The sequence below is a fragment of the Peromyscus maniculatus genome, chromosome 7, assembly GCF_049852395.1.
Source record: "Peromyscus maniculatus bairdii isolate BWxNUB_F1_BW_parent chromosome 7, HU_Pman_BW_mat_3.1, whole genome shotgun sequence".
Lineage (NCBI taxonomy): Eukaryota > Metazoa > Chordata > Mammalia > Rodentia > Cricetidae > Peromyscus > Peromyscus maniculatus.
This window is the reverse complement of record NC_134858.1, coordinates 36585117-36601658: the sequence shown is the minus strand read 5'-3', so window position 1 is coordinate 36601658 and position 16542 is coordinate 36585117. Positions and strand designations below refer to the sequence as shown.

General features: G+C 38.9%; 1 protein-coding gene across 1 annotated transcript; it reads left to right on the top strand.

Moving 5' to 3' along the window:
- The first annotated feature begins 4972 nt into the window (after window positions 1-4972).
- Window positions 4973-5905, top strand: LOC102920059 (olfactory receptor 10D3-like). Its single transcript, XM_006992585.1, has one exon. The coding sequence runs from the start codon at window positions 4973-4975 to the stop codon at window positions 5903-5905; it is 933 nt and encodes a 310-aa protein (XP_006992647.1).
- Window positions 5906-16542: the final 10637 nt, after the last annotated feature.

Genomic DNA, 16542 nt, shown 5'->3' with positions numbered 1-16542 from the left:
AAGCAACCATTCCTTTGATGTTGTTTTGGGATTTCTCTTTATCAGTACTGATGCCAAATTAGTGAGATGATCAAAGCTACTATATCCAGTTCTTGGGCATCCTCACAAGGCAGGACTTATATGTGGGTTTAACCCTGTAAAGAAGACTTTTCAGATGAATCCAGTGTTTTTAATTGTAATTTGCCAAAACAATGAATCTGTCTGTTCTGCAACATTTATGTTCAAAATTCAGTTTTGATTGATATTTATGAAGCTGTCCCTTTCTAGAAGCCATGGAGTATCTTATGCTCCCTCCATTTTCCTCTCATCACTCCTTTCAAATATTATCTTTCTGTATTCTTCTAAGTGTCACTTTGGTTACTTATTTAAGCTAATCACCGTTAATAAGATATGGAATTTGAAACTAGGATTGAAGTTAGTAAATGTATCTTTATCCTGTCAATTCTGATGAAAATCTCTAAATTTAGAACAAAAAAGAATCCATGTATAGGAGACGCCAAGTTCAAATATCCTCAAAAAGGGTCTCTATTTTCTGAAAGGATGCTGTCTTATTGTGTAAAGTCCAAGGTGTTGATTTGCTTGTTATGAATTGTGATTGGTATTATAAAAATTAAAATATGCATAATAAAGTACTCAGGCACTCCCAGGAAGCTTGGGGAATTCATAGATGATCCTGGTATGACTAGTCCTCACTCAAAAGCTAGTATCAAGGCACAAATGTTGGTGTTAAAGAAATCAATCTAATTCAGAAGCCAGACCCTGAGAAGGTGGATAGGGCTCATTTTCCCAAAGACCACTTCAGGGACCTCAGGTGGGACAGTGCACCCATGCGAAACAGCAGCAGTGGGACCATGTGCAAGGGCGACAGAATAGTGTGGTTTTGCCATCCCAGGTCTGTGCGTTTCATGTTTTTGCTACTGGAAAATTCATGGATAACATTAGTTTTCCACCCTATGCCATTCCCTTCAATTCTTTAGATGGGCACATTGTTTTGCAGAAAGTTAAATATTATTTCACCTTTAACTGAAGAAGTCAGCAAGTCCTGTGGTTGTCTAAAGACCATCAATCTTCTTGGGATTTGTAAAATTTAAAAGAAGTTTATTGATTAAGCAGTCTTGGCATCCATGTCTATCTGCTTCCTTTTCTTGAAATATTTGAATCCATGCCACAGTATTTTAACCATTCAAAGGTGATTTTAAAAATTATAACACTTTTGAAAGGAAACAACAAAAATGACAACTATGTAAGAAACAATTTACAGAGCAGTAGATCTGAAAGGTGGTAGTGTGAGATGTTGCTCATGTCATTCTTGCTGGATGACTTCACACATGGTTACAACAGCTAATTAATTTCACACCAAAATTCAGAGACCTGTTCAACCTCCAAGGCCAGCATGTGTCTGGAGAAGTCTGTACAGAAGGTTCAGTTGAAAACCCCAGGCGTTTGTCTATTACCCTGTTTTAAAGGTATTGCCTATTACCCTAATTAAAAGGCCACTGAAATCCAGTCTCAGTGCTCTGAGCCAATGCTACTCCACTCTGGATTTTTTCCCTGATGACACTGTGTTGGCAAATCCTTCACTGTGTCTTTCTCCTCCTTACAAAATGTTTGCATTGATGATTTTGTCGTTTGGCTATCAATGACAGCTTCTGCTGGGATTCTTTCCTTATGTGTCATAAAAGGAGGTAATCATCAATCCATTTCTGTAAACTGGGAGAACAAATTTTTAAAAATTGCAGTGTAAAAAATATGATAGAGCCAGAAGTTCCTATTTTTTATAACCACTCATCATTCCTTAAATGTAATAGAACTATAACTAATAGACATTAAGACATGAACAAAATCTACTATTTATTTTTGTAATATTTCAGAATTTATTCTTTTAACATTTAATCTATTAATTTTATGATTAGAATATCTAGTTGTATTATCATGATTTACCACAGAAACACCTAGAGTAATACACACATACATATGAGAGCCATTTATATGTTCTTCTATATCTGCTCTTCTAACCACTTTGCATATACTGAAAATGAGATGTGAACCATGTATCTCCTTCTGTAGTAGCCCTCAATTACTCTCAATAGCTTCTTAGCTAGTTATGGGGTCTTGGGAGCCTATTTCCGATTCATGCCAGAGTTTTAAGTTTTTTATCTCATGCAGGTCTTATGTAGGTAATCAAGCTGCTGTGAGTTCATGTACCTAACATCCATGTAATGTTCAGAAGACAGAATTTCAGTATGCTTTGACATCCACTGGCTGTCACATTCATTCTGCCTCTTGTTCCATCAGTTTCCTGAACCTGAGGAATTGGGGGAGATTGATAATGATGTTCCTTCTATGTTGGAACATTCATAATCAATTATTCTCAGTGCTTTAACCAGTAATGCATTTTTTTTCATTAATCACTGTCTCCTGCAAACAGAAGCTTCTATGACCAAGGCTGTAAGTAGTAGAACTCTGAGGACAGCAACATAAATATTTAGAAGGCAGCCTGACCATGTTGGCAAAGAACAACAGCAGGTTCCCACTTAGGGCTTATGTTCTCACCAGCCATGAGCTTTGACTAGGTTTAAGTACCAGGCACAAATTCCATCTTGTAAAGTAGTGTTCACATCCAATCAGAAGGCAGCTTATTACCCCCATAACAGTTATACGGCTATTTCATAGTTTGATCAAAGTATCTGTAAAGTCAATTAAAATGATTAAAATACACCCAAATAAACATTAGAAGTTGTCTTAAGGGCAAATAAAAAGTTTTCAGGTAAGAAATAAGATGTGAATTCAAGCATTTAAAGAAATAATAATGGGATATTATATAAAATGTTTGTAGAATACAGTGTACTAGTCACTTTTCTGATATGACGATAAAATACTCTGGTAAAAAGTAAATTAAGGATGAAAAGGCTTTATTGTGGCTTACAGTTCCAAAGAGATAGAGTCCATAATGGCTGGGGATGAATGGTAGAAGAGCAGGAAGTGGGCTGATCACATTTCATTCCCACACAGAAAGCAGCAGAGAGAGAACAGGAAGTAGATTAAGGCTATAAAACCTCAAAGTCCTCTCCCAGTGAATATTTCCAGATAGTTTACACTTCCTGAAGATTCCATGATCTCACCACAAAACACCACAAACTGGAGACCCACTGTACAATTGTATGAGTCCATGTGGATATTTCTCATTGAAACCACAACAAAATGTTATACAATAGGTTGTGTGTGTGTGTGTGTGTGTGTGTGTGTGTGTGTGTGTGTGTGTGTGTGTGTGTTTCTTTTTGAAATCAGTACAATTTTAGGTGTTTTCCACTTTTCTGTAATCTGGATCCCCAAAGAACTGAGTAATTGCAAACATTTGAGCCCAAGGGATGGACTCCTCCAGGGAAATCTCGGGATTTACAATAGAGGAGCTTTACATGAATAGCTGGCTTGAAAACCACTAGGTGAGTACATCCTACTCTAGGGAGCACAGGAAGCAAAGCAGAGATGAGGAGTGGGGGAACAAAAGCAGAGATCTTCATAGCTAATTGATCCCTCTGTTCTCCACTTTCCAGGCAGGGCCACAGCGGAAGAGAGTCCCAAAGGAGACCCAAAGGAAACAACATCTATCTCTCCTCAGGGGCTGGCTAGCTGCTGCTCTTTCACTCAGGGCATGAGTCCTGCTGGATCACAGATTCTAAGCCTCATCAGCTGGGTCCTAGGCTAAGAAGATCCCCAGCCCTAGCTTCATAGCCAGGCTGTTCTGTTTCGTCCCTTCCAACAACAGAGGGTGGATGTGGGCCTGGGTTTTATCCCCATTCTACCGTAATCTGCTTCAGTGTGTAAGTGCCTGTTTTCAGGAATGCGTTCTCTTAGCATTCTCTCTTCTGAGGTGTTTGTCTCCTTGAAGGAGTAAGAGCCTGCGCTTGCTTAGTGTTACTTGAGTTTGGATATTCATGTCACTTTATGTACTACTTATGATATGAACGATGACCATGCACCTTATAAACACTCATGTGGATAGCTCACAATCACAGCTTGGATTATGGCTCTTGAGGACATAAACTCTGTATTGAAACAGTTCATAACACTAGCAACCTTAAACGGCTTTTCCTTATATTGAGCACTACGTTTGGTTTTCTGTTCTCTCATATGCCCACCAGGTAGATTTCAGTGTTCAGTTGTACTGACTCTGAAGAAAAGAAAGAAGTTTTATGAATCACTCACCTCAACAGAACACTTAAACAGGTCCTGGTCACTGTGTGATCATGGTGTAGGCTGAAAGCCTATTATTCAGAATATTAGGACTTTGAATTATTAAAAAAAATAAGATGTGTCTGAACAAAATTGCATAGATATTTTATGTAATTAGGACTTTATGCCTGATGTTCCTACTTAAGTTACTAGTGTCCCTCACAGAGAATAAAATTAAATTTGGAGATATTTGACAAAACTGCCTGGATAAAGAGTAAGGAGTTGATGTGGCATTTGAATGCAGATGTATGGAACTGTGAGTGGTACTCTATACCAGTGGTTCTCAACCTGAAAAGAGTTAAGCAACCCTTCCACAGGGGTTGCATTTCAGATATCCTGCATATAAGATACTTACATTACAATTCATAACAGTGTCAAAATTACAGCTATGAAGTAGCAAAGAATATAATTTTATGGTTGGGGGTCATCACAATATGATAAACTGTAATAAAGGGTCACAGCATTAGGAAGGTTGAAAACCACTGCTCTATACTGTCTACTTGATGTTAAATTCTAAATTCAAGTTCACCTCTTTAAGTTTTAGAAAAGAGCTAAAAAATAAATAAATGGTTAATTCACTATCAAATATTAATTAGTGACAGAATTAGATGAAACCTCATTTTGAAAGTTCTTTCCAATACAAAGGTTTCCAGTGAGTTCTGCAAAGGCTTTAATTTCGTGGGGAAGTTCAGCTAAGTAGGTCCATCCTTTCATCTTCCAGGAGTAAGTAAACTTGAAAATGAGGAATTGCACTCCAGTAACTGAATTCTTCCTGATGGGACTCCCACATACAGCTGGGCTGGAAAAGGTGCTCTTTGTCCTCCTTCTGGCCTTCTATCTGCTCACTCTTCCAGGAAACCTTCTCATTCTCCTGGCCATCCTCACCTCTTCCAACCTTCACACACCCATGTACTTCTTCTTGGGAAATCTGTCAGTGCTTGATATATTTTTCCCTTCAGTGAGTTCCCCAAAGATGATGCTCTACCTCACTGGACACAGCCACACCATCTCTTACCAGGGTTGTGCTTCCCAGCTCTTCTTCTACCATTTCCTGGGCTGTGCTGAATGCTTTCTGTACACTGTGATGGCCTATGACCGCTTTGCAGCTATCTGTCACCCTTTGCGGTACACGGTCATCATGAGCTCATGGGTGTGTGCCTCTATGGCGGTGGCCACCTGGATGGGGAGCTGTCTGCATGCATCTGTTCTCACATTTCTAATCTTCAAGTTACCCTACTGTGGACCCAATGAAGTGGACAACTTTTTCTGTGACATCCCTGTGATGTTGCCCCTGGCTTGTGGAGACACGTATGTGGCACAGACTGTGAGTTTCATCAATGTAGGTCTGGTTGCACTGGTGTGCTTCCTCCTCATTCTCACCTCGTACTCTCACATAGTTATCTCCATCTTGAAGATCCGTTCTTCAGAAGGCAGGCGCAGAGCCTTCTCCACCTGCAGTGCCCACTTCACATCCATCCTGCTCTTTTATGGCCCCGTGGTCCTCATTTACCTGAGACCTGCCTCCAGTCCTTGGCTGGATTCAGTGGTTCAAGTGTTGAATAATATTGTTACCCCTTCCCTTAATCCTTTGATATACTCCTTGAGAAACAAGGAGGTCAAGGTGGCTTTGAGAAGGGTGTTGACACAAGGAATGCACACTGCTGGGGAATAAGCTTTAGGTCACAATCTCTCTTTACACTTTTATCTCTGTTAGCTGGAAGAAGTTGCTCTAATTTTGTATGGTTTTTAAAGGCATTTGTGGCATACTTGATATTGAGTAGATATTAGTTTCTGTGAAGCCTATATTTGTATTTTTAAAAATTTTGAGATTGTAATATAATCACAATTTATCCTTTCCCATTCCTCCCTCTAAACCTTCCTGCTGTCCTTCAACTTCATGGCCTCTTTTTAAAAAATAAACTTTATTGCATATATATGTATATATATATATGTATATGCATATAGTCCTGTACATCTTTGAATATGTATATATTTTCTTAAATATAACCTGTTGAATTAATATATTAGTTTTATGTATGTTTTCAGAACTGACCTTTTATCAATGGACAACTAATTGATGCACCCTCTCCTGGAAGAGCTCCTTTTGAGTTGCCCCCTTACATTTTTTTTTTTGACTTTTTTTTTTTAATTTATTTTACAACACCCTTCAGTTCAACATAATAGCCACAGATTCCCCTGTTCTCCCCCTCTCGTCCCCCTCCCCCTCCCCCCAGCACACCCCCCATTCCCACCTCCTCCAGATCAAGGTCTCCCCTGAGGACCGGGGTCGACCTGGTAGACTCAGTCCAGGCAGGTCCAGTCCCCCCCTCCCAGACCGAGCCAAGAGTCCCTGCATAAGTCCCAGGATTCAAACAGCCAACTCATGCAAAGAGCCCAGGACCCGGCACCAACGCACAGCTGCCTCCCAAACAGATCAAGCCAAATGACTGTCTCACCCGTTCAGGGGGCCTGATCCAGTTGGGGGCCCCTCAGCCTTTGGTTCATAGATCCTGTGCTTCCATTCATTTGGTTATTTGTCCCTGTGCTTTATCCAACCTTGGCTTCAACAATTCTCGATCATATAAACCCTCTTCTTTCTCATCAATTAGACTCCCAGTGCTCCACCAGGGGCCCAGCCGTGGATGTCTGCATCCAGATTCCTCAGTCCTTGGATGGGGTCATAGCACCCTGAACGCGCCCGATCTCGTCTGATCTTGGAAAGCCCCCTTACATTTTTAACACCCACTTTTACCCTCTATTGTATTCCTTATTCCTTTCTTTTTGAAGGATATATTAATATTTACCTCCATTTACATATCTATGCATGCATACATTACAGGTTTGTTTTCAGTATTGGACTAATTTTAATAGAATGAGTTTAGATAGCTTCAATTTAATTTTACAGTTATGTTTGTGATCCATTTGGAGTAAGCTTGAATTCCACTTTAATTTACTTCCACGGTCCTGATGTGGTTGGATTATTTTTTATGTTTTCCAGATTTTTTATAATTACTGAGAAGGGCAGTTCATATTGAGCTTATGTTGTTATAACAGAATTGCAATACATCATGGGTATTTAATGCTAAGACTTATTTTTTTAAAAGGCAAAAGTAGCTATAAAATATTCAAATGTAGAAAAATACAGGAGAATAATTATCAAATACAGGATGTGCAGTGGAATATAACATCAAAAATTAGAATCAAGTAATATAGATTTGAAATACATAAACAGCATCTAAAATATCTGAGAAAACATGGTGTCTTTGACTAAAGGAGACTACCAGTCTGATTGCTGCTTGATAAAGAATAAATGGAGTCCCTAACCACACCACATACAAAAATATGCTTCTACGCTAATTCTGAAAAGAGGACCAAACAAATTAGCAAACACAAGGGGCTTATCTATAACTGACTGTGGGTAGAGTTCTGATAAAGCTGCACTATATTCCAGAGCATTAAAAAACTTATCTGTTTAATTAATTATTAAGATAAAACAGTTACAGCTGTAACATAAGCAAACAAGTGTAATTGACTTTAAAAATTTCTTTACATCTATTATTATTGTGTGTGTGTGTGTGTGTGAGAGAGAGAGAGAGAGAGAGAGAGAGAGAGAGAGAGAGAGAGAGAGAGAGAGAGAGAGAGAGAGAGAGAGTATGTGTGGAGGTCAAAGGAGTGAGTTGTTCCTCCCCTTTCACCTTATGGATTCTAGGTTGTGATTCCAGGTATTGAACTCATGTTGTTAACCTTAGAGATAAATGCCCTTACCTGCAGGCTTGTCTCTCCAGCCTCATTCGGTACTTTTTGATGCAGAAGTTTATTATTAGTCTTATCCAGAAGTTGTTGCTCAAACAATATGAAAATTTCTTATCCTTGTTGTTTGTGTTGTAATACCTTGAAAACTGTATAAATGCTTAGATATAAAAGAATGCTACTTATCTAGCTTTGCAGACTCACAAAAGTATTTAAATAAGGTATGATACACCCACAAAATAAATTTTAATTTAGGAATATTTGTATTTGTACAAGTCAATAAAAGGAAAAAACCTAGAAGGATGGGAATGAAGTTATATAAGAAAATTAACATAACTGTAGTTTTATTTTATATTTGTTTATGCTTTTATTTTTGTTTTGTTTGAGACAGGCTCTTGCTCCACAGCTTAAGCTAGTCTTGAACATATACAATTAACCTGCTTCAGCCTCATATCACAGATAGTGCTCATATCACAGGCATGTGTCACCACGCATATTGGGCTGTAATTTAAATTAGTACCATATGCACAGTAAGGATAGAGCTAGCTTTGCATTGTAACTATATCTTGTCATCTTGGCTTTGTATCTTCAACAAAATACTAACAACCTTATTGGAAAATACTGAAGTCTTTTGAAATATGTTTATTGAAAGTTTTTGAAGTGTTATAGGTTATTAAAGTCATTATAGTTAGATCCATATGATGAACCTGAAAAATAAGAGAAAACAACAGCCAATGAAGCAGGAAAAAGGAAATGATAATAGAGTAGAAATAACTCAAATATAATTTAATGAATAGAAAACAATTGATTAGATTAGACCAAAAAGAAATTAACTAAGATCGAATGTGCACAGGAAAATTGCAACAAAACAAAACAAAAACATAAACTACTTCACTTCTGTAAGATGGATAAAATGATTGCTTAGATCCACTATGGGAAAAGAGATCTGAATCTCCATTTACGAAGAGACCAGCACCATTAGGGCAAACTCTTCTGGGAAATATTTCTTCACTGTCAGTACCCAGGATATGGTCCAGATGAGGTTAAGGCTGCATCTGAAGCTGGCACCTGAATAGGGTAATGTGAAAAAGTCTCCTACTTGATACTGTTTTTGAAGGCATGAAGGATTCATGGAAAGCAGAAGAGGCTTGGCACCATGTGGCAGTGTTGGAATTCCTGAAGAGAGGCTTCCATTCTTGAAGGTGCAGCTTCAGTTGTGGTGGAAACTCGGGATATGGGAGATCCCAGGACTGTGAGGTGAACACCTAGTCAGTCACAGGTGTGGAGTTGAGTCAGCAGGCATCTATGAGATGAGCTATGTGTACCTCTGCCTTTTGGAGTCCAGAAAACTATGTTTGAGACTGAGACACTAGTCTTTGGGCTACAAGATTCAATTTACATTGCTGGATGTTGGTGGCCTTGGATTTGATTATAAGTGTACTCTAATTCTTCTCATTTGGTATAAAAAGATATATGAGTTGTGTTTGATTTTTTATCAATTCCAGTATTAGATACTTTGTATATTTAAAGGACTTTGAACATTTAATGTGTTTTGAGTTTTTTAAAGACTGTGGGTCTAGGGTCAGTGAGAAGGGAAAAGGGAATAGAGTTGTGAGACATAGTTGAGGGAACTGGTGGAGGAAGAACTAAGATCCATGTCACCCACTCTCATTGCTACTCTATTCATGATAGCCAGAAACTGGAAACAATCTAGATGTCCATCAACTGATGAATAGATAGTGAAAATATGGTGCACTTACACAATGACATATTTAGATAGTTGAAGGTGAAGATACTTTTCTTTTTATTGATTTATTCAATTTACATACCAGCCACAGATCCTCCTCTCATCCCTCCTTCCTCTTCCCCAACCTTCTTCCCCTCTTCCAACAGAATAAGTTCTCCCATGGGGGGACAGCTAAGCCTGGTACATTCAGTTGAGTCAGAGCCAAGCCCCTCCCCTCTGCATCAAGGATGAGCAAGGTGTCTGACCACAGGTAATGGGATCTAGAAAGCCATTAACCAGGGGTAGATCCCAATCACACTGCCAGGGGCCCATAAAACAAACCCAGCTACATAACTGCCTCCTGTATGCAGAGGGCCTGGTCCGGTCCCATGCAGGTTCCACAGTTGTCTGTCTAAAGTTCGTTGAATTTCTTTGAGCTTGGTTCAGTTGACTCTGTAGATTTCTCCATTATGAACTTGACACCCCCTTGCTCATATAATCCCTCTTTCCTCTCTTCCACTGGACTCCCAGAGCTCAGTCTAGTGCTTGGTTGCAGATCTCTGCATCTGCTTCCATTAATTACTGGATGAAGGCTCTATGATGACAGTTAGGGTATTTAGCAATCTGATTACCAGGGTAGGCCAGTTCAGGCACAAACACCTCTATTGCTAGTAGTCTAATGTGGGGTCGTCCTTGTGGGTTTCTGGGAATTTTCCTAGCATCAGTTTTCTCCCTTACCCCATAATATCGCCTTCTATCAAGATATCTCTTTCATTGCTCTCTCACTCCATCCCTCCCCCAGATGGACCATCCCATTCACTCACATTCTCATTCCCCATCCCTTCCTCTCTATTGCCTCCTTTACCCCAAGTTTACTCATAGGGATCTCTTCTGTTTCCCCTTCCTGAGGTGACTGGTACATCCCTCTTAGGGTCCTCCTTGTTTTCTGCCTTCTCTGGAGCTGTGGGTTGTAGTCCGATTATCTTTTGCTTTACCTCTAGTATCCACTTATGAGTGAGTACATACATGTTTGCTTTTCTGAGTCTGGATTATCTCACTTAGGATGATATTTTCTCGTTCCATCCATTTGCCTGTAAATTTCATGTTATTGTTTTTCACAGCTGAGTAATACTCCATTGTGTATATGTACCACATTTTCTTTAACAATTCTTTGGTTGAGGAGCATCTAGGTTGCTTCCAGGTTCTGGATATTATGAATAATGTTACTATAAATAAGTGTTGAACAGTTGAACAAGTATCCTTATGGTATGACAGTGCATCTCTTGAGTATATGCCCAAGAGTGGTAACATTGGGTCTTGAGGTAGATTGATTCCTAATTTTCTGAGAAACCACCATAATGATTTCCAAAGTGGCTATACAAGTTGGTGGCTCCCACCAACAATGGAAGAGTGTTCCAGGGATGGTTCAACATATGAAAATCTGTCAATGAAATCCATCATATAAACAAATTGAAAGAAAAAAAACTCACATGATCATCTCATTAGATGCTGAAAAAGCCTTTGATAAAATTCAACACTCCTCATGATAAATGTCCTGGAGAGATCAGGAATACAAAGAACATACCTAAACATAATAAAGGCAAGTTACAGCAAGCTGACAGTCAACATAAATTTAAATGGAGAGAAATTCAAAGTGATTCCACTAAAATCAGAAACAAGACAAGGCTGTCCACCTTCTCCATATCTATTCAATATAGTACTCTAAGTTCTAACTAGAGCAATAAGATAACAAAAGGAGATCAAAGGGATACAAATTGGAAAGGAAGAAGTCAAACTTTCACTATTTGCAGATGATATGATAGTCTACATAAATGACCCCAAAAATTCTGCCAGGGAACTCATACAGCTGATAACCACCTTCAGTAATGTGTCAGGATACAAGATTAACTTAAAAAAAATCAATAGCTCTCCTATACACAGATGATAAATGGGTCAAGAAACAAATCAGAGGAACACCACTCTTTACAATAGTCACAAATAATATAAAATACCTTGGGGTAACTCTAACCAAACAAGTGTATGGCAAGAACTTTAAGTCCTCGAAGAAAGAAATTGAAGAAGATATCAGAAAATGGAAAGATCTCCCATGCTCATGGATAGGTAGGATTAACATAATAAAAATGGTAATCTTACCAAAAGCAATCTACAGATTCAATGCAATCACCATCAAAATCCCAACACAATTCTTCACAGACCTGGAAGGAACAATACTCAACTTCATATGAAAAAACAGATAAACTAGGATATCTAAAACAGTCCCTTACAATAAAGCAACTTCCAGAGGCATCACCATCCCTGACTTCAAGCTCTACTATAGAGTCATTGTAATAAAAACAGCTTGGTATTGGCATAAAAACCAACATGTGGACCAATGGAATCGAATTTGAAGATCCTGACATTAATCCACATACCTATGAACAACCGATTTTTGACAAGGAGGCCAAAATTGTACAATGGAAAAAAGAAAGCATCTTCAACAAATGGTGCTGGCATAACTGAATGTCAACATGTAGAAGTGTAGCTCGAGTTTTCTCTCCGTGTCCCGCCAAGCCCCAGAAGTCCCTTAAACCACTTATAAAATAAACATACAGACGCTTATATTAAACTGCTTGGCCATTAGCTCAGGCCTATCATTGTCTAGCTCTTACTCTTATATTCAGCCCATTTCTATTAATCTATACTTTGCCACATGGCTCCTGGCTTACTGGTACCTTACATCTTCCTTGTCCTGGTATAAGCTCCAGGCACTCTCCTCCTTCCCTTCCTGTTCCCTTCATTCTCCTCTCTGATAGTCCCACCTATACTTCCTGTCTGGCTACTGGCCAATCAGTGTTTTATTTATTAACATATTTGCTATATAGAACATCCCACAGCATAGAAGATTACAAATAGATCCATATCTATCACCATGCATAAGACTCAGTTCCAAGTGCATCAAAGACCTCAACATAAATCCAGTTACACTGAACCTCATAGAAGAGAAAGTAGGAAGTAGTCTTGAATGCATTGGCACAGGAAATCACTTCCTAAATATAACACTAGTAGCACAGACACTGAGAGCAAAAATTAATAAATGGGACTTCCTGAAAATGATAATCTTCTGTAAGGCAAAGGACATGGTAAATACCAACTCCATATCTGACAGAGGGCTGATCTCCAAAATATATGAAGAACTCAAGAAACTAAACAGCAAAACACCAAACAATCCAATTAAAAAATGGGCTACAGATCTAAACAGAGAATTCTCTATAAAAGAATCCCAAATGGCTGAAAGACATTTAAGGAATTGCTCAACATCCTTAGTCATCAGGGAAATGCAAATCAAAATGACTCTGAGATACCATCTTACACCTGTCAGAATGGCTAAGATCAAAAACACTGATGACAGCTTGTGTTGGAAAGGAGATGAAGATACTTTTAATCAAAGGGTTTTCATCAGATGATATAAGCTAACTTTATATTATTTTATTAAGAAGTTATTAATCGTAATGAAATCTAATTGCTAAGTTACACAGTTTCCCTTTCATTCTAGTGTCCTTGTCATGTAGCCTTGGAATAATCTTCAAGAAGCTAGGGAAAACCACTTGGATAATTATAAAACCATTAAGAACCAGATTACAAGCAGATTCATCCCCAAAGGAGTGTAATCTCTGTATCTACGAACTTGGCTGTAAACACCTCTATTGATTTTAGTTTTGTTTATATTTTTATGCACAGAAATTCATTTTACTCATTCACCTGGCAGTGTTTGAGGAGCTTTGCATCATTTATTGTTCTAGGAATTGGGGGTAGAATATAAAAGAACACATGTCCATGATTATCAGAGATCTTACTTTCAAGACAGATATGCCTAACTCAGAACTAGTATCAAATTACAGTTGAAATGAGTGTCATGAAGGAGGTACATAGGTCTCCCAACAAGAAGGTATATGCTGAGCCTAGGCAGGTCCAAGCCCCTTCCCATTGCACCAAGGCTGAGCAAGGCGTCTGGAGGATGTGAGGATGTGAGGTAGCTTGGAGAGAGGGCTGGGGTGGTGGTGGAAGGAGGGAGGAGGTGGCATCTGTGGGTGGTATGTAGAGTGAGTAGAAAAATTCTTAATAAAGAAAAATGAAAAAAAAGGTGAATGCTGGATGACCTCATTTATTTTGTTTCTAATATCCTATAAACAAGAAAACTCTGTACAACTTAAAGAAATGGTCACAAAGGAACTGCATAGAAACCTGCCAAAGTTGATGGGGCTGTTTTGAAAACTATTGCCGTGGATTTTTCCTAAATCCCAGTATAATGACTGTCTTCTGATACTTTCAGATACAGCCCGACAACAGGAGACAGCACATTATTTTGATCTCACATCTTCCTGCTCTTTCCAACTCTGGCTCATTTCTTGGGCTTTTATCTCAGTGTTGGTTCCAATCACATGGCTTGGGAATGGCTCTACGTGAAACATGGAAGTTACTTAGGTAATCTATACCCCTCAGAAATGTGTGGGTGTTAGTTCAATCATTCCCATCCATGCCATGCTCACACTTATTGTCAATAGTTTTCTTCATGCTAACTAGTTTCATTTGAAATCTATGAAGTATCTATGAGTTTTCCTGGAAAAATATTTGCTTCAATAATCGGTGCTGCTATAAAAATAAAAAGTGAGATACATGCTATTCCTTAAAGTGAAATTTTTGGTGAAGAAGGTATGACCATCGTTGTTGGTATCTGAATGTGTCCTTGACTTAGTTAGGGTTTTCTATATTGCTGTGAAGAAACACCACAACCACAGCAACTCTTATAAAGGAAAACATTTAATTGGGATTTGTTTACAGTTTCAGAGGTTTAGTCCATTATCATCATGAAGCGGAACATGGTAGCGTGTAAGCAGATATGATGCTGGCTGAGTAACTGAGAGTCCTACATCTGTGGGCAACATGAAGTCAACTGACACACTGAGCAGTATTCTGAGCATAGAAATCCTCAAAGCCTGCTCCCATAGTGACATTCGTCCTTCAACAAGGCCATACACACTCCAGCAAAGCTACACTTCCTAATATTGCCACTCCCTATGACATTATGGGGGCCAATTATATTCTAACTACCACAGTTCTCATACAAAAAGGCTCATTCATAATTTTCCATGTCTTTGTAAATTGCCACCCTAACATTCTATTTGCAAGGTCAAAAACACTGAAATGCTTTTCTATTATGATCCTTCTCTGGTAAGCCATATCAAAGCCATGTGTATGTATTAAGTTCTCTTCAGGATATATCCACAATTCCATCTCCTCTCACTGCCTTTGAATTCTGACTCTTCTTCTTTTCACTTTCATGTTCTTTTTCCTTCATATATTTGTAGATTTGTCATTTAAAATATGGCTGTAGGCCACTGAGGTGGCTTTGTAGGTTAGGATGCTTGTCATCAAATTGAAGACCTGATTTCCAGGACTCACATGGGAAAAGGAGAGAGCCAACCCTCTCATCTTGTCCCCTGACACTCCTTTCATGGAACCCCTCCTTCCACAAATCAATAAATGTGATTTTTAAAATTTATAAATCAGACCTGGCTCACATGAGACCTCTAAGTTTTATTTGTCTTATTTTTTTCTTAGTGCTATTTGCGAAGAACACACACACACACACACACACACACACACACACACACACACACACACACACATTTATATGTATACTTATATGTATACCAGTAGGTAAGAAAGTTATGGATACCCAGAGTCCAAGGAAGATGCTACGTCCAGCATGAGATATCTGAGGAAAAAAATCTATGTCCACTATGCTCTTATGTCTGTTAACTTTATTCATCTAAGACAAAATTCTATCCATACAGCTCCAGCTCCGTCAGGCATTCAGGGCAGGAATAAATCTAGATACATCAAGCTCTTTGTCTGTCCACTTTATTTCTCTGGGATGAAATCCTGTCTACATAGCTTCAGTTCAGTCCTGACACTGAGTTCCTCTTTGTCCTTTCTTTTGCTGCCCTCTCATAGTCCTGCTAACAACTAAGCTCTTATGCTTCCAGCCTCATCCCGGTCCTGTTTCTTCATCCTCCATCTCTACTTGCTCTCTATTCCTGGCTTTGATGACCTCCACAAGAGTTCTGCCTTACCATCTACAAAACCTCTGTGTTCTTCCCTTCTCCCTGGTAATGCTGTTCTGTCTCCTCTACAGAAAACACCTGTTTCTTCTTCCCCTCCTCACACAGTTCTCTGCCTCCTCAGGAATTGCTCTATCCTACCTTCCACCTTGATATGTAAAATCCTTTTTCTCAGCCAATTGCTCTGGAGAGCCACTAGGCCTCAAGGCAAGGGGATGGTCTGCACTTCATTTGCACAAGAAACAAAGCTATGCATCTACTGCCTGCTTGGCTTTGCCTGAGTCACCTTATCCAAGTACTGGCCTGAACAGGAAGTTCACACACACATTCTATGGGAATTGTGACCACAAGGAATTCATAACAAGTCACAGCTAAATATTAAGCTGTGCAACACCAAATAGTCCATGCTAGATGGCTTCTCACCTTACTGACCCTTGGCCTGGTCAAGGTATAGCTTTAATGCACAGCTGGACTCCTGATAACATATTCTTGTGGCTTGCCACAGAAAGTAGGCTAGAGAGACCAAGGAGAGTAAAAAAAACACTGTGTTGGGAGCAGGGACACTAAAATGGGGAAGGAGGTTCACCAAAAATAAACCACACAGACATTTTATATTAAGATGACCCTTCAACTTGAAATAGTATTCTTACATGCAAGACAATTTAAAGGACAAAATGAATGTTTAAATTGCTAGCTTAAAGGTGCTGTTTT

What these genes read in the sequence shown, in the direction of transcription:
- LOC102920059 (XM_006992585.1), top strand. Translation starts at nt 4,973, where the DNA reads ATGAGGAATTGCACTCCAGTAACTGAATTCTTCCTGATGGGACTCCCA.